Source organism: Otolemur garnettii, unplaced genomic scaffold, assembly GCF_000181295.1.
Source record: "Otolemur garnettii isolate 467f Iridium unplaced genomic scaffold, OtoGar3 scaffold00002, whole genome shotgun sequence".
Taxonomy (NCBI): Eukaryota; Metazoa; Chordata; class Mammalia; order Primates; family Galagidae; genus Otolemur; species Otolemur garnettii.
The window spans coordinates 32,144,750-32,171,981 of record NW_003852397.1 but is presented as its reverse complement, the minus strand read 5'-3'; the positions used below and the strand labels follow the sequence as shown (position 1 = coordinate 32,171,981).

The window sequence follows — 27,232 nt, the reverse complement described above, 5'->3', positions numbered from 1 at the left end:
CTGCCACCTCTGGCATATGGGGCTGGCGCCCTACTCCTCTGAGCCACAGGTGCCACCCACCAGCTCTTGTTTTAAGATTTAACATTAACATCATAGTCTCAAAGACTTGCAAATATTCACCTAACCTGCGGGTCTGGGCAACAGTTAGGCGAGTATTTACCCATACAACAAATACCTTAAAAAACAGCTGATCGGGTGGCACCCATAGCTCAGTGGTGAGGGTGCCGGCCACATACAACCAAACTGGAGGGTTCAAACCCAGACCAGGCCAGCTAAACAACAATGACAACTGCAACAAAAAAATAGCCAGGCGTTGTGGCGGGCATCTGTAGTCCCAGCTACTTGGGAGGCTGAAACAAGAGAATCACTTAAATCCAAGAGTTTGAGCTTGCTGTGAGCTGTGATGCCGTGGCACTCTACCCGGGGCAATGTAGTGAGATTCTGTCTAAAAAAAAAAAAAAAAAAGCTGCTGATAGAAAAAAGCAAATTAAACACTCCTTGTTTTATCAAGCAAGCTATGTGTATTGCGTGAAAAAAGGTTGTGAAAGCTATGTGAAAAAAGGTTGAAGTTTTTAGGCAAGTTAAAAATTCTTGAAAGAAGAGTGCATGTGTCCTATAATTTTAACCTCTAATTTTCTGCCTGTTAGAAACTCAGCTTAAACCAGCCAGCCCCCTCTAGTTTTTCCAGTGCTTACATTTTCCTGAGGTTAATAAGGATAAGAGCAAAGTCCTTTAGTGCAACACCTCTCTAGATATTTCTAGAATCGCAGAATGTCAGTGTCCTTGGCTTCTAAATGTCTCAGCTCCTGAAGGCAGCACCACTTTTAACACGGTAAAATATGAATAAATTGGCTCCCAGTTTCTTCACTTATAAGACTTAAACCAAGTAGGATCTCAAAGGGATCTCTTGGATCTTTTAGTTTTCTTTTTACTTGTACTTTCCCAAGTAGATGTTAGAAGACCAAAGAAGGAAACGAAGGCCCTATTTAGAAAGACAAACCATAGATACCATTCCTTAGATAAGGCCTCTGTGATTTTCTTCTAAATGACTTTGTCTATTCAAATGTTCTTACATTTCCCTTATAATTATTATAATGTAATATTTGATGAGTGGCCTCAATGGATAAGCGGCATGATATGAGTTTCTTATTTGAGACTATTAAGGTTTCCACAATGTACTTTGGAGATATTTAAATGCCTCTGCATGCCTTTTTCAATGGTGGCAACAAAATCTCTCAGAACTCTGTTATAGAATCATCCAGATTTTATAATAGCTGGAAAAAATAACATGCACTTATACTTTTACTGATTTTGAAAGGGTGATTCTGAGCCTTTTCCATTACTCATGCCCTTCCTTGTTTTACAACTTTCTAAGTGAAATAGAAATAAGAATTCTAAGTCCCTTGATTCAGATATAGCATCCAAGTCCAATAAAGGTGTTGATGTAATAAGACGTGCTTTCTCCTTGAATCCTAGATTGCTTCGTGGATGTTGTGGTGGGATTTGATCTCTCCACTCAGCAGAAAGGGCAGACTTTGCTTGAAGGTCAGTCTTGGATGGAAACCTACCTTCAAGGCATCTTACATGCCATCAGCTCCCTCAATGGGGTCAGCTGTGAGGTGGGCACGGAGACTCAGGTCAGTGTGGCTTTTCAAGTGACAAATGCCATGGAAAAGTACTCTCCCAAGTTTGAGATCTACAGTGAAAATATACTGAACAGCTTGGAAGGCATAACAGTTAACGGACCATCTCTTCTGAATGCAAACCTCTTGCGTTCTCTGTGGGATACATTTCAGAATAAATCAGCTGCTCGAGGAAAGGTAACGTGGTACCATCTTCTTTGTTGGTCTGTGATTGCAATGAACTCTTCTAACTCATTTTTCTCTTTTGAATGCTTTCTTAGGTGGTCCTTTTATTTTCAGATGGATTGGATGATGACATTGAAAAACTTGAACAGAAATCTGACGAACTTAGAAAGGAAGGTACTGAGCACGGGGTGGGGAGTGGGAAGGGAGTGCTTATTCATTTTATGATCTAAGAACTCAGTCCTAGCTCTTCAATTTCCAGGGACTCAAATAACCCTGAATTTTCATTCTCTCTACTCTGTGGCCAGCCAAGCAAATGAGCTCAGAATATTTTGACATCTACTTTTTCCTTCATGCTCTATGTACAAGAAACAGCACTGAAAAGAAAGTCCTATCCTCTGTCTCCTGTTACTCTCTTTCTTCCTCCTAACCTTTCCTGGAGAACGTTCCTTTCTTTCTTGCCTGCATTGTGTAATATTGCTATTTTTTTAATGGCAGCAGAGTAGTATATTTCTCCTGAACAAGGAATGGGAGAGTTATAGAGTTTTCTTCTAACACTCTTCAAGTTTTCAGAGTTGCAAGCATTGTTGGACAAGTTCCTCTTGTTGTGGGGCTTTCTAATTAGTTCCTTCCTTCAGACCACAGATGGACCAACCATGGAGTTTATGAATTTTTAATGCTCTGGCACCAGGCTTTTGGAACCAAGACCAGTTTGATTTATTGTCAGTTCTTATTAAAATATGCATCAGTGGAAGCAAAATACACCCATGTGTTCCGACTTGACTAAGAATAGAAATCCTCTCCCATAAGCGGGTCCTATTGTTGCCCCACCCAGATCCCCTCTACTGGCAGGCTCACCCATCCAGCTGCGGTGAGTGTTGGCTACTGACAACTCATAGCTTATTCCTTCTCTGAAGAATTGCCCTTGGCCAGTGGGAGCCACCTCACCTCACAGGTTACTCCCCACCCCAGTGCTGTGGTGCAATTTATGCTCCAGAATTTCCTGGGATCAAGCTATGGCTAGATTCCAGCTGAAGCACTGTCTTTCTCAGAAATTTCTCCTGCCCTCTCTTACTTCCCTTACCCCTTTCCTTCTGAGCATGCTTCCCCAGCAATTTGAACATCTCCAAATCTCTGTTTAAGGCTCTGCTTTTAGGGAACAAGGTCCAAGACATCTACCTCTCTGGTTAGCTAAGAAGGGCTGACTGGACATTGTCTTTTCTGTTTTTTCCTCTCTCCTTGATCTTAAACAAATTGCAAACCTCTATGAATTTACCACTGGAAAGTAAGGGTTTTATTTTACCTTTTCTTTACTAAATCTGCATTTTTATTCTATTAAGTTTTGGCTTTTGTTGATCCATAATAGAGATTTTAATTAGGACTAAGAACACTGCCCTAGAGTGTTTAGTTTGAGTGAGGCATTTATTTTGCTTTGTTTGGGGGAGGTTTTTTTTTTTTTATTTTTTTGTTTGGTTTTCCTTGGTTTGGTATATTTCAGCTTTCCTTTTGTGGGGAAAAGGTGTATCTCTTGCAGACATGAGGATTTCTTCCAGGAAGATCCTTTGGAATACCCAGAAATCTAAGACCAATCTTCTTTCTTCCCACTCTCACTGAAAAATTAGCAAATTTTCAGAAGCTAGATTTTTTAATATTATCCTTAGAAATTTAGAATCTTAGAATGGAAGAGATAAAGAACTCATGCCATAATGTTCTTTGAAGTGTCAGTTGACTCTCTTGATAGTCATGAAGTATGTCTAGCCCTGGCTTCCTATGTCTAAACATACACAATTTCAGTTGATGCTGGGCCCTATGTCTATTCTTTATATTAACCTGAAAGAGCCTCCTTAATTTGAGGCATATATAGATATGACACAGGATCTTAAACCACATCCCATACCGACATCTATACATGTAAACTGTGCCATCATCACTGAACAAGAGGAGACAAGAAGAGAATCCTTGATGGTGGATGTGGCTGTATAGCTTGTCTGTGTGGACTGGGGTTTCAATTAGCTTATTTTGAGAATATAATACCCAAGGACCTACTCAGTGATTCTAATTTTTATGATCTTTTCTTTCTTAATTCATTTTCAGAAATTGAATATGTTTTATTTAAGACCATAGGACTCATTTACTGGATGAGTCTAAAAGGTAGAGTCTTTTGGAGTCCCTGGATCCTGAGAAAAGCACTAATAAATTATAGCAATATGCATATTTCCTCAAGCCAATAAGCTCATTATTCTCATAACACTGAAATTTTTACATTTCCTGAAACTTACCAAAAAAATCAGATGTGAGATGTGAGATTTTTTCCCTATATATACATATTTTGCATGTGTGTCTACATAGACCCATTGGCATGCTTTCTTCTGATCGCTAAACTCCAATTGATATACAGAGCATTGCTGATCCCAGCTCACCATACAACCTCACCCGACCCCCATTCCCATTCTAGCAGAATGACTAACTATCCTGGTATAAGGCAGGGACTTACAGCACTAGAACCAGGAAAGTTCCAGGCAAACCAGGACAAATAGGTCACCCTATTCTTTGGTGGTTCTTTCTTTATTGCACTTCGGCCAACCATTCTGTTTACGTCTTCTAAATCTTGAGCCTCTCCAATATATCCTTGAAACTTTATTCCTTTCCTTCCCCTCTCATCTGTGGCTCACTTTCAAAATCACATCATATGAACATATTTAAGAAGGTATTCTTGATGCTCAGGAAAGTCTCTGAATATTTCTTGATCTGTTCTGGTCCAATGGTATCCAAATCCCACCCAAAAAATCCTTTATCCATACATAATAAAATAAGAAAACCTATGCCAATGAAGTCAGATTTGCATCAAGCTAAATTTGCTCAATTTTAGGCTTGCCCTTTATTCCCTGATTATATTCTTAGTATTTTTTTAAACTATCTTTCATAGGCTTTGAAATGGAGCTATGTGAAAACCTAAAAATATTACTTGAGCCAAATCATTTAACCTCTCCAAGCCTTAGTTTGCTTGTCTATAAAATAAAGCCATAATCAGCTCAGCGCCCACAACACAGTGGTTATGGCACCAGCCACATACACCAAGGCTGGCAGGTTCGAACCCAGCCGGGGCCAGCTAAACAACAATGACAACTGCAACAAAAAAATAGCTGGACCTTGTGGTGAGCACCTGTAGTCCCAGCTACTTGGGAGGCTGAGGCAAGAGAATAGCCTAAGCCTAGGAGTTTGAGGTTGCTGTGAGCTGTGATGCCACAGCACCCTACCAAGGGTGACATAGTGAGACTCTATCTCAAAAAAATAAAATAAAATAAAGCCATAATTATGTGTGCCTATACTGTTGTAATTGTATCTTACAAGTAAGATAATGCATGCAAAACACCTAACTAGCTTCCTGGTACGCAGTTGACTATTAATAAATGATAGCACCATTGCTTCCATGGTTACTTCCTCCACCATGATGATTGCCGGGTTTATAACCATCATTACTGAATGTTTTTCCTTAGTAAAATAAGTCATTGGCAACCCTATGTTAGTCTCTAATATTATTCTTTGAAATAATCTTATCCATAAAATCCTAAAGCCACGGCTCTGGATGATACTATGTCCTTGGTTTCTAATTACCTGACAATAGGTCTGTCACTGTCTTTTACTACTTATAATTCCAAGTGAATTGTTGATTCCTTATCGGGTTATTTAGAGCTTTGCTTCTCAAATTTTAACATGCATATAAACCCACCTGGGTACTGTGTTAAAAATGCAGATTCTGATTCTTAAAGTGTGGGAGGGGCCCGTGAGTCTGCATTTCTCCTAAGTTCCCAGGTGATGCCAGTGCTACTGCTCCAAGGATCCTCCACTGAGGATCCTCCACTGAGTGACAATATTTACTTCCTTTTTTTTTTTTTTTTTGAGACAGAGTCTCACTTTGTTGCCCTTGGGAAAATACATAGCTCACAGCAACCTCAAACTCTTGGGCTCAAGCGATTCTTTTGCCTCAGCCTCCCAAGTAGCTGGGACTACGTGCCCGCCACAACGCGTGGCTATTATAAAAGATGGGGTCTCACTCTGGCTCAGGCTGGTCTCAAACTTGTGAGGCTCAGGCAATCCACCCACCTTGGCCTCCCAGAGTGCTGGGATTACAGGCATGAGCCACCAGGCCTGGCCCCCTATATTTACTTTCTTGATATATGAATTGCTCTGTATTTCATCATGCTCTTAGCATGTTCTGTGGACCTTTTTTTTTTTTGACAATTGGAAAATTCTTTATTGATGACAGCTTATTGTAAGATGACTTTGTTCACACATTAGTCACTAGGATCATTTATAAAAACAGCTATTCACTATATTTGTTTACTGTTTACTTTTTTTATTGAATGGTAACTATGTACATTAATGCACTTCTGGGGTACAGTGTGGGGTTTTCACATGCAATCTGAAATACTTCCATCAAACTGCTGTGGACCTTTTTTTAACTCACTGTGTCACTTTAAATTATCAGGGAACTGGAATTTCTATTATAATTTCCCATTTTCAATTTAATTAGTTTTAAAAAATATAATTCCTTTGTGCTTATATTATAGTCCTGTTGCTTGTCAGATTTACATCATGTAGCTGGAGGAAGTAGACTATAAAATGAGTGTGCCTCTTACAACTGAGAATAACAATTTAATTATATTTGCAAAAAAGATTAACCAGATCTACCTCACCTGGAGATTTGTCAATTGTGTTGAATAGGCCTGAATGCCCTCATAACTGTTGCTCTGGATGGAGCTGCCAGTTCAAAAGACTTGGCTGACCTTCCCTACATTGAATTTGGCAAAGGATTTGAGTACAGGACACAGCTCACTATTGGCATGAGAGATCTTGGGAGCCGGCTGTCAAAGCAGCTGGTAAGTTACTCAGACTGGTGAGCTTAACTTTTCAGTTATTTTGTATATAGGTTTAATGTTTATACTTATGAATTTGAATGAATAACGTTTGGGAGGGAAGAAAGGCTTTTCTAAATTAGCGAAAAACCCAAATAAGAGGGTGTTTGGAAGCAAAGTAATATAGTGATAAACATGTCAAAGCACATTTAATGTACATGCTTGGCAAAACAGAAAAGAAAAGAAGGAGGAAGAGAAAGGAAAAAAGAAGGAAAATGTTTAAATAGCACCTACAATGCTGCCCACACTAGAGTCAATGAAGGTAAGTGCCAAAGGCAATCTGAGATTGATTGGCTCGTCCCTAGGCCTGCCTATTTTCTTTCCCTCGTAAATCCTAGGCGTAACAGCTTACCCCATCAAGTATAATTCTAGTGTTTAAGGTGTGTGTTTTCCCTGCAACATGGCCTACAAATGAGAGCAAATTAATTGCATTCGGAGTTTAATTATAATGAACAATCTCCTCTAATGCTAGAGGAAAAACTAGTGACAGTAACCCTCATGTGTTACTGAAAGATTTTTAAGGGTTGTCGTGAGCTGGGATTTTCCCCTTATCTTCTATGTTTCGAAGCTCATGCTGATAGATGTATTTCAATCATGTCTTCAAGTAACATGCAAGAATTCAAACTTCAGTGGCAAAGAGTTACCAAGCTACTATAATGAATGGCTAATGATTTATATTTAGCTTATAATTCATAAAATCTTTAATCACCAGACAAGAACATTTTCCAAGGAAGTGCTAGCTCCTGCTTTTTTCCCACCTATCAAATTTATATATAAATATTTAAAGTTTTGTCAGTGTAGCAATTATGTTAAATTAATTAAAGACTGTAAGTTTTGCTGGAATTCTTTATGTGGGAAGACAGTGTTTATTTTACAAAATGTATTTCTTTCTGCCTACTATTCTTAGAAAATTGTACTGGTAATTCACAGAGGAAAAAAGTTGTTCTTCAAAACAAACCTGTCAGTTTTTAGATATCACATAAATAGAATGCTGAATGAGAAACACAATCAATTTTAGGAATGGATGCATTTTAATGCTGGTAGTAATAGATTTAGTGCTGTAGATTTTGGTGATCCAAAGAAAACTGATATTACCTAATATGAAATAAAAGAATCCATTTTGTTATTATTGTTTGATTTCACATGTTTCCAGTTTTATTGCTTTTTCTAAAATTTGCAGGAAAAGAATTTTATGTCAAAAGAACACTGTAAGAAGAAATAAAGGGAGAAAATCACTAAATGTTATAACCATATATTGTAAAAATTTTCATTTTGCATTGAACTAGACATTTAATGGGAAATTTCACAATACAATATTGATTCTACCCCCACTAAAATGAAGCATAATACTTACTACAAATAGAATTTTCCTAAAAATAAGTTTGCTGGGTTAGCTGTAAAAATGTAATGGAATATGTTATCTATTCAGGAGATGACTAAGTCCATGATGAAATTCACTCACATTTTAAAAATATAAAATATGTTTTATTTTTGGCCAGAGTATAAAGAGGAATATTCTGCCCATGCCCCCATCCTCTACAGCAAGAGATTCCAAAATGTTAGACGTGTAATTGCTGTTTCTGAAATCTTATCAAAAGTGTTCTGGAAGAGTTTACCATTGGACTTCGTTCCAAGCAGTGTTATATTGGGCACAGTCTAAATCCCCTAGTGTACCAAAATTTCACAAAATGGGGAAAGGAGAAAAACAGCATATATTCATTTTATTTGAACAAAGCTTTTTGGGCAGAATTATAGGGGGTAATCAACAATCCCATGATCGATGCCAGGGTGGGGTGGGGCAGGAACAGGCAACCACACCAATAAATCAGTTTGTAGTGAGTTGCTCATAGCTAAACTGATGCCATTTTGAGAACACAAAACCTTTTTTGAGTTATCTGGAATTTCTCAAATGGTGGAGAATCCAGATGGCAGAAGGAAAGATGAGAAGCAAAAGAATGCTTCATGCATTCCCTTCACAGCAGTCATTTTAACTGTGATCAGGCCTCCGAGACGGTGGGAGCTCAGCTTGTACACATGATTTGGGAAGCAATGCCACCAAATGTAATGTATTTCCCACCCTCTCCCAAGGTCAATGTTGCTGAAAGGACATGCTGCTGTTTGTTCTGCAAGTGTATTGGAGGAGATGGCTCCATGGGAGATTCGGGAACACCAGGGAAAAAGGTGATTTTAGTTCAGGCTTATGGTTCACTTTATTCGAATTCAGCATGTCTTTCAGACATGGGTTTAGATAGAAATAAAGGGTGATTTTTAACTTTCAAATTGAGTCACTAAGGTAACGGTTTATTATTCTCCTCTTTTTATATGTTAAAGTGCACAGTCATGGATTTTCCTTGGTATTTTAAATTGGAAACTTTTTAAAAGTTTTTACAAAAGTCTCAGAAGAAATGACTGTCCAGATCCTTGATTATCCAGGGTCATGGCAGTGATGACAATGATTCACAGAAAAGTCAGCTGTGAATCTCCCATGTTGAATAATGAAAGCCTCCTTAGTACTAATAATCATCTCATCAGTATTAATGATGACAGAGTCATTAAAATCCAATAGAAGATGCTTTGTATAGTCTGCTGGAGGTTGAACTAGATGAGAGCATTCTCCCATAACAAAAAATATGTTCAAATGTTTCATTCCGCTTTAGCCAGGTTGAATGTTATCATGGATAACATGCTCCAGTACAGGCCACTTATTAAAAATGGTAACCAATGATACTGATCCTGTATTTCCTAGCCAAGAAATCTTATATGCCCTTATATAAACATATTATTTAAAACTTTAAGAAATATTCAAATGTGCATAATTATACCATGGGTATTTTCAATAATGATTTCAATACTGCTTGTTTACGTATGTGTTTGAATTTTGAGTAATTTATAGATAGCACTATAATTCCCAAATCACCAGGGCTGTGTATCTGAATAAGGTTTTGGGGCCAATTATTTCCTGAATGCTTCAGCTTCATATAAGAATGGTAGGATTTTATTTAATTAAAAAAAAAACCAGGGCTCACAAAAAAATGGAAAGGAATGTGTGTGGTTTCTTTTTCTATGTGTAGCATAAACCATAAAAATTTTTTTTTTAATGAAAAGAAGATAATTCTAGTTTGTCGAGGGTAAATATAGCTGTGTTTGCTTGAATGTTTGTCTTGAAAGAAACTCTAACACTATATATAAACCCAGAGAGAGTTACGGACAATATTATGAAGGTCGCCCATGCACACACACCCTTGAGTTACCTGGAGACTTGTCACAAAATTCTGTTTCTTTTTATGTATATAAACCAGTCTAGGTTGGGGAGGAAGGGCTAGTTTTTCTAAGCTTTTACTATTCCACATGAAGCAAAACTATAAAGCTGAAGAATTTTGCTTGTTACCTGTGGGTTGTGGTCCCTAGGTACTAATGTTTTCTCCCTGGTCTTATTTTCAGGGATCCCCGGGTGTTAAAGGCAGTGAAGGCTACCTGGGAGAGGAGGGCATTGCTGTAAGTCAAGTCTTTGTTCACCTCCGTTTATCTCTAAGAACACGTCTACAGTGTGACATACCTTGAGTCAATTCAGAGGGAAGCAAGAAAGGTCAGGTTCTGAAGATTCTTGTGCAAAACGTAAAGTCTTCCCTTATCTTCATTGGGCCTTGCTTCTGGTGGTCACTAGATGTTGGTTAACTGTCTCCTCTTTGACTTTCCTCCACCATTGCACAATGAATTCAATGCAAGCATCATCTTCCCCACTAGGGCAGCTGAATCACTGCTATTTCCTTTGTCCTGGGACATTTTGTAAAGGTAAACTCATTTGCCATATTGTTTATCAAGAACCTCTATCTTTCTTGCCTTCATTCATCCTTGCATCCATATATTTATTTAATAATTATATATTTAATATCTTTCTACTTACCACATTATTTGCAAAGACCTTGCTCATTAATGCACTCATCCATTTACCCATTTAACAAATATGTATAAAATATTTTATTATGTCCCAGGCATAGCCCTAGGCCCAAGAAATGAGAAAAATAAATAAAATGAAAATATGGTTTCTACCTCATATGGAAACTTCCAGAGTGGTGGAAAGGCAATGAGACAATGATAGTTCCAATGAGACAACACTTGGGGGGCTGTACTACAAGTATAAAGAGGTTCAAAGGAGTAAGGCAGAGCAAATACTTAACAGCCTTAGGTCAGCCTTAGCTGAAGTTGGAGCTTGAGAGGGGAAGGCTGCAAACAAGGGGTGATGCTTGGTAGACAGTTTAAGGACAAGTATGTATTTATTTAGGCAAAAGTTTATGGGAAAGAATATTCTACTATAGAGAAAACAGTGTGATCAAGGTCATTTAACTGGGTAAAAGAATTGCATAATTGCACAACAGCACATGATCAACATAGTAGGAACCAGGATGCTGCAGGAGGTGGTTATATATGGGAAGCAAGACCTAGGCTATTGGGAGTCCTGAATACCCTGAAGAAGGTTTGGGTAGTTAAGAGGAAATCAATGAATGGTGTTGAGCACAGGAGTAAAAATGATGGGAGTGTTTAGAAAACATGCTCAGGCAACATTTTGGATGATGATAAGGCAGGTTAAATCTTGCAGTCATAGATATAAGACAAAGAGGTCTTAATCTGGGCTTGGGAGAATATGCCTACATATGTCAAGGAGATTGAAAGGACATAACTCAGCGGGAGAGAAGCCCCATGTAAACAATATGCATGTGGGATCCAAAGCAAAAGGTTATCATCAGCATAGCTCTGATTTGTTTCTACTCTTAGTTTTTATAAGTATGAATTCTGGATTGTAAACCATGAAAAGTCACACATTTTTTTTCCAATAAAAATTTTTGTCACACTTCTAAGGCATATACCAAATTACAATAGAACAGTGGTTCTCACCCTTCTTAATGTTGTGACCCTTTAATACAGTTCCCATGGTCGTGACCCACAGGTTGAGAACCACTGCAATAGAAAAAGTTCATCTGGAAATGTGCTCATTTTCAGGGAGAAAGAGGAGCCCCTGGACCAGTGGGAGAGCAAGGTACTAAGGGATGCTCTGGTGCCAAAGGTCCTAAGGTAAGGCTTGCATAAGATAGTGCAACATCTCCACGTTAATTCTGCTGTCCTGTGCTAACTACCACTGTCCTTTCTATTTTCAGGGAAACAGGGGACTAAATGGACAGGAGGTATAGTACCAGGCCACATTCATTTGTTTGCTTATCTGTCCTTGAAAAATATTTTTCTGAGATTATCTAACTAAAGTTTCTGTTGACCTTCCTTTTTTATTACTAGCCATTTCATTTTGTTTATTCCTATTCCTTATTGCAGGTGATGTATATTATTTAATGTAGTTTATATTACCCAGTCATCTGGGATGTTACCCAGGCCCACCCTAAGAGAGAGGCTGTGTGTCTAATAAAATTAGACTGTTTTTGTTTTGCGTCTGACTTCTTTCCACATTCATGTGATATACTCTATTCTAACCACATCTGTCTTTTCAGGGAGAAGTTGGGGAAATTGGACTAGATGGATTAAATGGAGAACAGGTAGAGCCTTTTTCTTGAACCATTGTGAAGCTTGTGAGCTATTTCCCATTATAAAAATGGGGATATGAGGGGTTTTTCTCTGGTTTTTTTTCTTTTTTTAGGGTGACAATGGTCTTCCTGGAAGAAAAGGAGAACAGGGTGATGAGGGATCCCAGGTAGGGATTTGATAAAACATAAAAACTGTACTGGGAATTAAAGTGTGATTCATGGAGTAGAGCAGGTGTATCAGTCTGCTATTGCCACAGAATTGTTTTGTGACAAATAATCACAAAACCTCAATAACAAAAATAAATAAATAAACTTTTATTACCTGTGTGTCTGAAGGGTTCAGTTGATCTAGACTGACCTTGGCTCTGTGTCTGTAAGTTGGCCAAGGATTTTGCTCCATGTGTCTCTTTTCCTCCTGTGACCAGGAGCTAACCTAGCCATGTTAGCCATGACCTTTTCATGGCCTTGGCAGAAGCTTAAGGGAACAAGTGGAAACATATGAGGCCTCATCTTGGAACTCTCACAGCAGCACTTCATTTCTTTCTGTTGGCCAAACCAAGTCATGCGGCCTAAAAGGAAGAGGGAATCTCACCCTCCACAGTTGGAAGTCGCTGCAATTACCTGGCAAAAGACGGAAATGGGGAGGAATGAAGAATCATGGCCATTAATGACAAGCGGCTACTACATCAAGAGTAGAATCAGGGCTTTGACAAGGATCTGTGGTGCAAGGCAGCACACTGAGGGGTGTGTGCCACTCAGTGCCATCTAGAGTAAGTCCCAGCAGCAGCCATACTTCCTTTAGCTACTATTTCTGTAGATAGTGAACAGTGGAGTCAGAAACCCACTTTCTAATGGAGGCAACCACTTAGGCCCATTGCATAATCTTTCTGAATCCTGCCTTATATGAGAAAGGTAATAAACAATCCCTGCTTCAAAGAATAATTATAAAAATGGAACAAAACAAAAAATGTGTCTGGAACACAGAGTTCACCACTGTGGCAAATAGTTGAGTTCACAATTGAACTATTTATATTACACATTGGAACTGATTTTTTTTATTATAACCTTAAGAAAAAAATATTTAATTATTCACACCAGGGAGGAGATAACCCCTTTGCTTTTATTAATGTTATTAAAAAGTCTTGCCTAGTTCTTATTCTGATTTGTATCACCTTAAGGGAAGCCCCGGAAAGAGAGGAACTTCTGGTGACCGTGGAGCCAAGGGTCTGCGAGGTGATCCTGTAAGTGCCTGGGCTGCGTGGGTTGTGTGAACTTGTGTCAGTGCTGGGTTCCCATCAGTACATCTGGTAGGGAGAGGTGTTTCTACCATAAGGTACTATAATAACAATCCTGAGTTTATAACTCCACTTAAGCACATTTTTAAAACCTTAATGAATTAACTTAGATTTGTTTTTAAAAGTTTATTGAACTGGGTGGTGCCTGTGGCTCCAAGGAGTAAGGCGCTGGCCCCATATGCCAGAGGTGGTGGGTTCAAACCCAACCCTGGCCAAACAACACACACATACAAAAAGTTTATTGAACTATAACATACATCAGCAAAGTGCAAAAATTATTAATGCATAGCTTAATGTCTGTGAGTACACCCGTGTAGTCACCACCCAGGTAAAGAAATAGAACATTACTTCATCATGGCTGAGTAGTATTCGCTGGTGTACATATACCACATTTCATTAAATTCATTTACCACTCATAAATTGATGGGCACTTGAGTTGACTTGAGTTGTTACGTCTTTCCAACAATCTGGATGGAACTAGAGATTATTATCCTAGGTGAAGTATCTAAAGAATGGAAAAACAAACACCACATGTACTCACTATTAAATTGGAACTAACCAAAGAGCACACATGTGCATAGAGGGAAGTAAAACTCAACAGAAATTGGGGGTGGAGTGGAAGAAAGAATGGGTGAAAACCTAGCTAATGGGTACAATGAATACTATCTGGGGGACAGGGTATACTTATAACCATGACTTAAGTATTATAAAAACCATTCATCTAACCAAAAGTATTACTAGCCCCATAATACTTTGTAATAAAAAAAATTAAGATTAAAGGAAAGGATAATCAACCTACTTTGGCATGATAAAATAAATAAAAGAGTAAGAAATAGAACATTACCAACATCCCCTCATGCCTGCACCAGTCACAACCCACCCTCCCTAAGGCAATCACTATGCTAGCACCATAAATTAGTTTTACCTATTCTCAAACTTTATGTAAGTAGAATCATACCGTGTCTACTCTTCATTTTCTGGCTTCTGTTGCTCTGTTTTATGCTCATGAGATTCACCCAGGTTATTCATTCAATCTCATGGCTGTATAGTATTTCACTGTGTAATATGCCATGATTATCTGCCTATTCTACCATTGATAGATACTTGGATTGTTCCCAGTTTTATTATAAATAGTGCTGCTGTGAATATTCTTGGGCATATTTTTTGGTGCACTTTTGTTCACATTTCTATTGGGTCTATACTTTAGGAGTAGAATTTCTGGATCACAATATGTATAGCCATACTCAGCTTAAGTCTATATATCCACTTTTTTGAAAAATGTTTATGCTGATTCACACTCTCACCAGCAATGTACCAAAGCAGTGTATTATATTCTCATCAGAAGGGCTAAATTTATAAAAACTAACAATACCAAAAGTTAATAAGAGCATGGAACAAATGGGAATTTCATGGAATTTTTCAGCATATCCTCCCTAAGGGTTGATAGAAGAAAAATTGCGATGCAATATATATTGACAAATACAAATGCTAGATATATGTTGTTGATAGCTTTATGGAAAAGGCAAAGGAATTTGCACTTGAAGACCACATTATTTACAAAGTGATATCTCCTGATAATAGTCTTGTGGCCTAAGAGTTAAGTATCTAGTTTAGAAACAGAAAACTGTCCACATAAAAGGATAAATAAGAAATACTAGTTTACAAAGGCATTTCAGTCATCTATATATGATGACCAAAAATTTATTTAGGGTATTTCTATACAATTTCCACTGATTAAATTGTCTGCTATGGATTGTGTGATTATATAGCATATTTAAAAGAATCTGAATGATGTAAAAGGATTTTTATTTTTAAATAAGTGTCTATGACTTTGATATGACTGCAGATCCCATCTACTAGAGCTTCTCTCTGAGGAGATGTTTGTCATTATACTAACTTTAGATGGTTTTTCAATATACAACAGTTCTTCCCACCCATTTGTCACAACTCTAGGACACCTCTTTTTGCTATATGATGTGTGATTTTGTGGGTTAATATTTCAGGGAAAATTCAGGAGAACAAGATCAATAGAATAAACAGATCACACATGATTAGATTACTCATAGGAACGTATGAAGATGGCACAAATTTCTGAAAATCTAGCTTATTTAGATAGAATTTCTGATCACGTGAATGCTTATCTATTTGGAATTTTCCATCTTGACTGGGAGATTGTTTTTTTAATTTCATGTACTATTGAGAGAAAATTGAGTTAAATCATTTGCCTGATCTACAGACAAACCTATAAAGGTTTATCATTGACAGCATATCATTACTAGGAAACAATGTCTAGTCATAAATTTGCATTAGATGATGTTCTTTTGTCCAGTTGTATAGATATGAGAAGACTAAATGAGTTCACATTAACCAAACAACTTGTCCACATAAAATGTGGGCTGTTTTGTTCTGTAAAATATGCTATTGCATGATTCTTTTATCTCTTCAATGAAATAGTTTATAATTGAACTCCCATAAGAGGCTTATATGTCCAGTGGAATAAAATGCCATGGGCTTCACATAAATTTCATTTTCCTTATTCACACTTTTCACCAAAACACAATTTTCTAATGTTTAATTTAGGTAGACCTGGCTTGGAGAATTGAAGAAACAAATATTTAAACTTAAAGGACAAAAAGAAAATGCATAAAATAATGTTTGACTTTGGCAGGTAGAGGAAAAAAGCAATTTTTCACATACATTTTAGTAATATCATTTATATAAAATAAATTCCAAGCCCCTCTTTTTCACTCCATTAGCTTATAAGCTCTGTAAGTGCAAAACTACTCATTTTAAAAGCTTAGTAAGTATCTGGAACAAAGCTATGTCTCTGCTGGTGATCGCAAATTAGTTATTGATTGATGAAAGTAATCTTGGCTGCTATCAGCCCAATGGCCCCACAGCTGGTACTCAGCAGGGTTGGATAATTGTTTTCCCCTCTCAATTTATTGGAGCATTGACCGTATTGACTGGCTCAATTGATTGTCTCAGCATCATGGAAACTCAGCTCTGTTTGTGGTCCTTACTTAGAAAGCTTTCAGTTTGGCTTATTAAGCATAATATCTACAATGTGTGCCTGTTTTCAATGAGTTCCTGATGGAACATTTGCATTAATACTGGGAAAAACTCATGATTCAAGGAGTTCCTGAAAACCATAAAAGTAGAGATGAGCATATGGGGTTAGTGTCTGGAAGCGTCCATGTGTCCAGGAAGAGGAGGGACTGGGTGTCAGGTACAGTCTTTGTTCAGTGTGTTTTCATTATTGTAGTTGGCTCCATTACAAACACCTGCCTTCTCCCAATGCCTATACCCATTCTCAAGTATAAACTTGCCCAGGTTCCAAGAAACAAGAAGGAAAGTTAAGAGAAGGGGTAGCAAGAATAAGAAGGGGGGAGTTCCTATTGACTTAAAAAAAACCTACAAGATCTATAAATTAAAAAGAAAAGCTTAATTTATTAGAAAGAATAAAAAACAGGCATTCTGAAGGAGGAAGGGTAGAATAGGAATCTATGCTGAATGGCTTGGGTGAACATACGTATTTAACAGGTTATGGGAAGGACTATGAACGTTCATTAAGGAAGATCACGTGCATGCATCTTACATCCATGTTTGCTTTGGAGGGGAGACTTAAACATTACAATGCAGTCTAATTTGTCAAAAGGTGAAATTCAAGACACAGAACCAGTCTGTGGTCAGTGGTCATTTTGGGGGAAGGAATGTTATGAAACTGGTCAGCTGTTAAGTTGAAACTACATAAAAGGAGGGGGGGGGCTTGGCTGCAGCCTCAGGTGACTGGTTGCAGTCATGGTGGTGGGGGGAGTAAATCTGCTCTTTGTTTTTCCTGTTTTTCCAGGGGCAGGGGTGCATTGAGGTGTGACCAATCTCCTGGACTTGTCATGGCCAGAAAATAGTTTTTAAAGTTTTCTAAAGTCTCCTTAGCCAAGCAGGGTCTGTTCAGTCTGCTGGGGTCTTAGGATTTTATGCTTCAAAGCCAGGATAAGAGTTGTATACACAAGTCAAATCACTCTTGCTCCTTGCTTTCCTTGGCTGTGCCATTTATGGGCAAGCTCGGTGCCTTCTCCCCACACACTCAAAGTTTCAAGTCTCTCTCTGATAATGTCCAGAATAGGAGGAAAAGAAAACTCTTATAAGCTATTTGTAATTTTAACTTATTTCTGCTTTCAACTAGGTTGGACTTCTCTTGTCACTTTTTGAGGAATAGCTAAATATATTATATATTAATATATAAATTATATATATGTTACATTTTAAAGGGAAAACATTAAAATCTATTAATTTTTCTCTTTATTTTCTATTTTTTAGGGAGTTCCTGGATTTGATAATAGCATAGAAGGACCCAAGGGTTTGAAAGGAGAACCTGGAAGACAAGTAATTATGGGGGCATTTGAGAGTAAGCTTGTGAAATGACAGTGCTACAATGGTGAGGCTGAAGTTCTTAGTGACAGGATATGAAATGCCTAATGGAAAAATTTGGAAGCAGAGTGGATATATGTGGTACAGAGAAACTATTTTTAGGAACAAAAAGATCTTTACTATTGCCCAGTATCCTGAAGACATATTCTAAAGAGATACTACTAATAGCACATGATAAAAATAATAAGATGATAGATCTTTATGGCTCATATCATCAAGGAAAATCTCTTGGGATTAATCTCATAAAATTTTACAAGTCACAAGTTGGTCATTTTAACTTATTTATCAGGATTTTAAAAAAAAGTTATCTGGAAAAGGTGTGTCTCTGGATCTTCTAGATGAGAAAGTTCCATTGATATCTCTACCTAAGGAAGAAGGTGGAAAACACTTTGCTTTGGACAGGCCAAGGCCTTGTCCTAAGGTCTGTCCCTAACCAACTCTGTGACATTTAACCATTTTCTATACACTTAAATTTTCTCATCTCCAAAATAAGTTGAATGGTCTACTTCAAAAGGTTAAGGTGGGGATTTAATGACTGATCCTACCACCTCATAACCAATTGCATACTTCTGTATCTTGAGAAGACTTGTGAACATTATGAGATTTTATTTATAGTACATTGTTAATCTGGACAGGTTAGCCAAACAGAACAAGAAATCCAAAGGTAGAAATCCAAATCAGTAGTACTAATCTAACACAGTATGCTTCAGTTATTCACACTGTAGCAATAAAGTAGGGATAATTTGATTTGAGTACTCTGAGACATATTCCCTAAACACAAGTTAGATAGTAGTGAAGAACAGATGAAGGAAGCCATGTCATTAACATTTTGTCCTGCTGTTCCTCATTACCCACATAGAAATGTGATTTACAATCAGTGGAAGTTAATGCTATGTTCTAAAGAGTCCATTGGTATGAGCCCATCTGTCCTCATGAGCTCATCTTGTACTTCTCCTTGGAGTACAAGCTGAGGTTAAAGGGAAAGTGCATCCATGCTGTGTAATTCCCATCACACCTCTGTCTGTTCCTCTGTAGGGTAGAAGAGGCTGGCCGGGCCCTCCTGGAACACCAGGCTCCAGAAGAAAGACCGTAAGATCCCTTCTAGACAAGGAGAACCACTGCTCTGGAAGCTTCTATTGTGGTGAAAATGGCTGATTGTGGGGTTCTGCTGGGGCCCACTCCCCTGGAGAAGTTGACTTAGGAGAACTCTCATACAGGGCTGGCAAAGGACTCAGGAAAACTGTTGAAGCTGAGGTGGGGAAATACTGGCTGCAGGGAGAGAGCTGGGCAAAGAAAACCAGAAAAGCAGCCAACTGGGGGGAAAGTGGTCAAAGTTGGGCCTACTAGCTATACTGAGATTGCCAGTGGTGTCATTTGAAATCCAAACTCTATTCCTCTGCCAAATTTTATGACTATTAAGAAAAGTTGGGGGAGGGTGGAGTCCTATTGTAAATGTATCAGAGAGTAAAATTATATCCCTTGCTTACGGAGTCTGGGGGGGGGGGTTGGTTTTTTTTTTTATTTTGATTTATTTGTTTTATTTTGATTTTGTTTTTCAAAATAACATTTCTGTGTTTGCTTGGAAAAGCACAAATATTAGAAAAGAAAATCTTTATCCAATGAGAAGAGATAATTTCATGGAAATACACTTAAATGTCTGCATTAGGATATAAATTCAGCCTATTTTGTCTCACTTACAAGGTTTTTCTTTCCATTCTCTATTTAGCTTTCTCCAACTTTCTCCACCTCCAACCCAAATAGAAAATGCTTTAAAGTTAAACATAAATAAAAGCTAGTTTAGTATGTTGCCCTAATTATTCACCGTATTTTCTGAGCAAAAGTTCCTAGTAACAGCTATTATTTTCCATACAATGTTTTTGTATCTTGGGACACGCCCGTGTTCTTTACAAGGCAGAGAAAATGGAAACAAGAACAGTGATTAAGTTTAAAATGTACAGAACTTGATTGCTGGCAAAGTATTTTAATAATGCTGTTTAATGCATATAGATATAAAGAAATGCATTTGCTATTTATTTCACTTTCTAAAGGGGTGTAACCAGCTTACATACTCCTGGAAAATATTTTTAACTTAAGGAACATTATCCACGAAATCCTGGCATATGAGGATATATTTTTACTGTTGTATAGCCTCTAGACTGTAGAGGCTAATACAGTATTACTATATACTATTTAAACCACACTATCCCTAAGAAATATGGTCCCCATTTTGGGTTATAGATTTAGCTGTGCCATTCAAAAGTAAAAGTAGAACTTTTAGTTAAAGATGGCAACGTAAAGATGTTCCTCACACTATTCTTCTTTTGTGCAGAAGAACCAAAAACAACAAAAGAAATTAAGACTAAAGAAAGAATAACCATAACTTCAAGCCATAAATGATGACAAATATTGTCCAAATATTCCTAAATATGTATTCTAATGAGTAAGGATTTGGAGAGCTGACATACATCAACTCAGACTCAGGCAGGAATCAGATTTCTCTAAAAGTAACTGCCATAGTCTTGAAAGAGCTGCTAAACAAAATCCAAGGGCTCTGTAAATTTTGAGAGGAGCAAAGAAAATGCCTATTGAAACACAGCTCAGTAGGGGAGGCAGAATGAATGAGAAACTAAAAAAGATTCCATTTTGATTATCTATAACTAGCAACCAAGGCCATGGAGGCTGCAAACAATGAGGGAAGCAAAAATGACTAACACAAAACAGAGAGAAATTATGACTTAAGGGACTTTGTGTGAGTTTCTTGAATCTCTTACATGTCAAAAGTGGGAGGAAGATACACCCCAAAGGTAAAAGAAATAATCCACTTGTTTGAGATAATGTATATATGTCAAAACTTCTAGCCCAGATGCAGCTACACTCTCCATTAGTTCTTCAATAAACAGGTGGGCCTAATCAAAGATGGTTAATGATCAGAAATATTAATAATCCTTATTATTAATTACATGATTAATCAGGACCTATGTATAGAAACTACAAGAGATAAAGAAAAAACATGAGCAAGGGGCAGGTAAACCCTCACTAGAAGAGAAATTATTTAAGAAAGTATTTGAATTCTGGCAAGTAATTTTTCAAAGTCTCAAAGAAACAAAGACAACATCATTGCTCTTTTAAAAAGTTTAAGAAGTTGACAAGACAATAGAAAGGAAAGCCTCTGGAGAGGATAGGTGCATGGCCTACAGATACATGAAAAAATGCTCACCATCTTTAAACATCAGAGAAATGCAAATCAAAACTATGTTGAGATATCACCTAACTCCAGTAAGATTAGCCCATATCACAAAATCCCATAACCAGAGATGCTGGCATGGATGTGGAGAAAAGGGAATACTTCTACAGTGCTGGTGGGAATGCAAACTAATACGTTCCTTTTGGAAAGACATCTAGAGAACACTTAGAGAACTAAAAATAGACCTGCCATTTGATCCTGCAATTCCTTTATTAGGTATATATCCAAAAGACCAAAAATCACATTACAACAAAGATATTTGTATCAGAATGTTTATTGCAGCCCAATTCATAATTGCTAGGTCATGGAAGAAACCCAAGTGCCCATCGATCCACGAATGGATCAATGAATTGTGATATATGTACACCATGGAATATTATATAGCCATAAAGAAAGATGGAGACTTTACCTCCTTCATGTTTACATGGATAGAGCTGGAAAATATTTTTCTTAAAGTATCTCAAGATTGGGAGAAAAAGTATCCAATGTACACAGCTGTATTATGAAACTAATTAATTTTCATATGAAATCTATAACCTAATTATAGCCTAAGAATATGTGGAGGGGAGGAGGTGGATGGGTGGAGGGAGGGTGATTGGAGGGATCACATCTATGGATTATCTTACAAGGGTACAAGTGAATCTTTCTAAAAATAGAATATAGATGTCTTGACATAACAACTAAGAAAATGACATGAAGGCAATGTTAACCAATTTGATGAAAATATCTCAAATTGTATATCAAAATACCACACTGTACCCCATGATTGCATTGTTGCACACAGCTATGATTTAATAAAAAAAGAAAAAGAAAGGAAGGCAAGCAAGCTAGTAGTACTTGAGGTACAATGCAAGGAAAAAAATGTTGCGATGTAAGGTCTATTATCATCAATTGTGTTTTACTTATATTTTTCTATTCAAGTAAAAGTATATGTAATATGTAATATTTTAATTTTAAAATAGCTTGAATAGTATGATCTCTTTTTAATCACCACTATTTATAATTCTATCTGTAAGAATGCAAAAAAGGATATCAGATGTCATGATTAACAAATATTAATGATAGTTATTTCACATTGTTGAAATGTCTATACTTCCCAAAGCAATCTACCAATTCAACACCATCCCTATTAAAATATCAACATTGTACTTTCAAGACTTGATGAAAATGATTCTGCATTTTGTATAGAACCAGAAAAAAAAACGTATAGCTAAGGCAGTTCTTAGTAATAAAAACAAAGCCGGGGACATCACCATACCAGATTTTAGGCTGTATTACAAAGCCATAGTGGTCAAGACAGCATGGTACTGGCATAGAAATAGAGACATAGACATCTGAAATCAAATAGAAAACCAGGAAATGAAATTAACATCTTACAACCACCTAATCTTCAATAAACCAAACAAGAACATACACTGGGGGAAAGACTCCCTATTCAATAAATGGTTCTGGAAGAACTGGATAACCACATGAAAAAGACTGAAACTGGACCCATACCTTTCTCCACTCACAAAAATTTATTCAGCATGGATAAAGGATTTAAATTTAAGGCATGAAACAATAAAAATCTCCAAGAAAGCATAGGAAAAACACTGGAAGATATCGGCCTAGGGAAAGACTTCATGAAGAAGACTGCTGTAGCAATTGCAATAAGAAAAATAAACAAATGGGACTTAATTAAACTGAAAAGCTTCTGTACAGCTAAGGAGACAACAGCCAAAGCAAATAGACAACGTACCCAATGGGAAAGGATATTTGCATATTTTGAATTAGACAAAAGCTTAATAACTAGAATCTATAGTGAACTCAAATTAATACATGTGAAAAAAGCCAATAATCCCATATATCAATGGGGAAGAGAAATGAGTAGAACCTTCTCTAAAGAAGATAACTGAATGGCTAACAAACATATGAAAAAATTCTCATCATCCCTAATTACTAGATAAATTTAAATCAAAACCACCCTGAGATATCATCTAACTCCAGCGAAAATGGCCCACCTCACAAATCTGAAAACTGTAGATGCTGGCATGGATGTGGAGAGAAGGGAACACTTTTAAACTACTGGTGGGACTGCAAACTAATACAACCTTTCTGGAAGGAAGTATGGAGAAACCTCAAAGAACTCAAGCTAGACCTCCCATTTGATCCTGCAATCCCCTTACTGGGCATCTATCCAGAAGGAAAAAAATCCTTTTATCATAAGGACACTTGCACTAGACTGTTTATTGTGGCTCAATTTACAATTGCCAAAATGTGGAAAGAGCCTAAATACCCACCAACCCAGGAATGGATTAACAAGCTGTGGTATATGTACACCATGAAATACTATTCAGCCATTAAAAATGGAGACTTTACAGCCTTTGTATTAACTTGGATGGAAGTGGAACACATTCTTAGTATAGCACCATAAGAATGGAGAAGCATGAATTCTATGGATTCAATTTTGATATGAGGACAATTAATGGCATTTAATGACATGGTGGGGGTGGAAGAAGGATTTTTTTCCTTCTGGGTAGATGCCCAGTAATGGGATTGCAAGATTAAATTGGAGGGGGGATAGGGTAAAGGAATACCAGGGAAAGGGAAGGAGGGAGGGGGGTGGGGTCTTGGTGTGTGACACACCTTTTGGGGGCAAGACACAATTGTAAGAGGGACTTTACCTAACAAATGCAATAGGTGTAACCTGGTTTCTTGTACCCACAATGAATCCCCAACAATTAAAAAAAATGTTAATGATAGTTATTTCTAGATGGAGGATTTGGAGTGATTTGTATATTTTTATTCGGGGTATTTTCTGCATTCAAATATTAGAGTATCCGCATGTATCATTCTTACAATAAAGTCATTATTTTTTGAGAAGGAAGGGAAATCTGTACAGATTTTGTCTCCAATTGTCTCTAAAATGGAGACAAACAAGCAAGGAAGTGCACTTAGGTTCTGCTGAATGGATAATTGGTTGGAGGACATGTGTGGTAGGATGTGGTATGCAGGGAGGTGAAGAGCAGTTGACCACATCTGACCTTGATGTATTCAACAGACATTTATTGAGCACCTACAATGTACCAGATACTCTACTAACTACTAGAGTTACAAACCCAAATAAGACATAATCTTTCCTCTCAAGGAACTTAGAATCATGTTGTAGAGCATGATGTCTTGTCCTCAGCACCATTGGCATTTGGGTTAAATCATTCTTTGTTGTGGGAGGCTGTCTTGTGCATTATAAGATGTTAACATCACCTCTGGCTTCTACCCACTAGCTGCCAGTAGCACTGTCAACTTGTGGCAATGAAAAATGTCTGCAGACATTGCTAAATGTTTCCTAGGGAAGGGGCTGCTGAACCACCTCTCCTGTTGAGAGCCACTGCTGTGGAGGGGGCCAGACATGTGGGATCAGTAAGCTGTTGTTAGTGTCATTCCAGGAGAGTAAAATGGGTTGGGGAAGAGAGAGGCAAGGAGGAGGGATCAGGGCTGAAAGCAGCAGTGCTGGGAGGACATGGGGTAGGTTGGCTCTTTCTGAGCCAAACTTTGCTGAAAATTAAAATATATTCTTGTGCCAGGGTTAATGAGAAGCAACTGTAGCCTCAAACCAAAGCATAGCCTCCATTCTGATTTAGTCCAGGGGGTGTTAGTTATGCTTTGCCCTTTTCCTCCCTCTTGGCACTACTTCAAAGGCCTCCTGAAGTGCTCTAGGACCATCACACATCCTTGAGATCGCTTGCCATTAAAACTCAGTGTTAATATGATGTTTTTTCATTAAGAATATCCTACTTTCTTCCTGGTGATTCAGTCCCAAATGAATCTACACCTATCCAAGAAATTGGGTGCCCATAAATAACCAGTAAGCCAGGCTCTGGGGTCAAGTATCCTGTTCTGGGCCACCTTCCCGTCGGGTCTATATGGGTATATTTTCTTCCTTGATGTGCCCATTCACGTTCTCTTTAAAGGTAAGTCAGTTGTCTAGACATATTATCAGACTTCTGCAAGTCATTGGGAAGCCATTAATACATTTTGGGATTTCATCCTTTCCATATGAAACACTTAAAAATTGTAGGCAAAATTTTAAAATCATGTCCCGTATTTCCTTGTTTTCTTTCTGTCTTTCACACCTCCCCAAGGTCATGCTTCCATGACTTTCATTTGGAGCTTAAATCCCAAGTAGCTGATCACAAAGGTGCTAGGCGACTGCTTCTGAAGATGCTTCCATTATTTGCATAAATGGTGGATTAAAGTCTGTCTCATCCATTAGACTCATAAACTCCTGAGCAGGGACAGGAGTTGGGTTTTGCTCACCATCACCCAGCCCAGCTTCTCTAAGGAAACACAATTAATATGTGTTGTAAGAATTCATTTTCATCAAGCCCTTTCCAAATCAAGTCTGAGAACATAAAGGAATACATGTTTATTGATGATGTTTCCAACATTTTGAGAGCAAACAAGAGAAATTTTTTGAATGTGGGGGTCTGTTCCACCTTCTTTAAATCCTATTATACTGGAAACTCTTTGTTTTATCTAAATATAAAGTTCTGTTCGGTTTTTCCTACTACAGATGTATCCACCTATAGCCAGGGCCTGACCATGTACATTTACTACTCCAAGAACCAGAATGGCTTCTGCTAGATATTATAGGGACCCTATAGCCTACTGTTGTCAGCCTAGTAACCCTGCTACTTTCCCTCTCTTCTCATGCTTCTGGTGCAGATGGCTTTATTGCTACTACCAAGTACACTTCCTATGTTCCTGCCTCTACTTTATTACTAAGGTGTACCCTCTGCTGGAAAAACTTTATGCATCCTCTGCCTGTAAGACCCCTACAACTCATCTCAAAGATCTCTTCTTCCAGGAAAATTTTCCTAATTTGACCAACTAGATATGATTGCTTTCTTTAAAACTCATATCTGTGTCTTCCCTGTTATGGCATTTTCTATACTCTGCCTTGTAAATACTTGTAATATTTATATCCTCTACAACATAGCACGAGGATCCTCTGAGTCAAAGGGTCAAAGACTCTGTGTATGTGTGTGTGATCTTTATGTTGCCATGGTTCCTATTCAGTATGATTTGTGAGTAGATATTTTTTAGTCAATATTTTTCTGACTAAAACTGAAGTGAATTGAATCAGAACAGACAAACCCTTGTGCTAGAGTAGAAATGACGTCCTTTCCTCCCTCTAATAGAGGAATTAGACTTTTGTCTCAAGATGACTCATCAGTATTTTAAAGAAATAGGCCTGTAACCATTTCCCCAAATACATAATTTATTTCCTACATATCAATAGGTTTTGAATGAAACATGATTAGCAGAAGTTAAAGTTTATAATACTGGCCTCTCAGAACACTTAAATTTCCCTCAAGACAAAGTTATCTGATTTTATTGCATTTTGTAAATCCTGGGTTTTAGTCTTCCTATAACCTACTGACTGATCCTAAATTAGACAATGAAATGTCATTGTCTTTTGATTCCTAGATCTGTGAAATATTGGTCTGGAACATACCTAGAGCTACACTAACATTTGAGCGTAGCAGAAAAATCCACTTGACTGTGTCACACTGTTGTTTTGATTGAATGTTTTATTAGTATACTGAATTGAATAACTTCAGAATGCTTGAGATAATTCTTTTATTTCCAATAGGTATGTGCATTACTTGGCTTTTTAAAAATAAAATTAGTTTGGCTATCTTTAATTTCGGAACTTAATCTGTAATGAGGTTCATGGAGTCGTTCTCCCAGTTTTACCTCTGGCCTCCTGCCTTTTGGCTAGTCCACCTCTGACTTCTGGCTTCTGTGGTAGTTCTTAGGGAAAATTAAAAGAAATAAAGTTCAAATCAGTCAATTTTGCAGCTTGTAAACGGCTCTAGTAAAAGTTTAGTGAAGAGTGAATTATTGACCACAGCCTGTTCACATAAGTAAGTATCTGTAGATTTCAACTGACTATTATTTCAATTGCCCATTATTTCAAGGAGACAAATATTCAATTGTCCTGTGATAAAAATTCAGAATTGGCAACATT

The 27,232-nt window shown here is 37.5% G+C and overlaps 1 protein-coding gene across 1 annotated transcript in view; it reads left to right on the top strand.

Annotated features, from left to right (window-relative positions):
• Nucleotides 1-27,232, top strand: part of LOC100962201 (collagen alpha-6(VI) chain) — a 108,866-nt gene that overhangs the window by 20,321 nt on the left and 61,313 nt on the right. Inside the window, exons 9-20 of the mRNA XM_003781864.3 lie at nucleotides 1,477-1,820; nucleotides 1,904-1,982; nucleotides 6,531-6,685; nucleotides 8,810-8,902; nucleotides 10,163-10,216; nucleotides 11,720-11,791; nucleotides 11,875-11,901; nucleotides 12,217-12,261; nucleotides 12,363-12,416; nucleotides 13,428-13,490; nucleotides 17,865-17,930; nucleotides 19,011-19,064. Coding sequence (XP_003781912.3) covers nucleotides 1,477-1,820; nucleotides 1,904-1,982; nucleotides 6,531-6,685; nucleotides 8,810-8,902; nucleotides 10,163-10,216; nucleotides 11,720-11,791; nucleotides 11,875-11,901; nucleotides 12,217-12,261; nucleotides 12,363-12,416; nucleotides 13,428-13,490; nucleotides 17,865-17,930; nucleotides 19,011-19,064 — 1,106 coding nt within the window. The remainder of the gene's footprint in view (nucleotides 1-1,476; nucleotides 1,821-1,903; nucleotides 1,983-6,530; nucleotides 6,686-8,809; nucleotides 8,903-10,162; nucleotides 10,217-11,719; nucleotides 11,792-11,874; nucleotides 11,902-12,216; nucleotides 12,262-12,362; nucleotides 12,417-13,427; nucleotides 13,491-17,864; nucleotides 17,931-19,010; nucleotides 19,065-27,232) is intronic.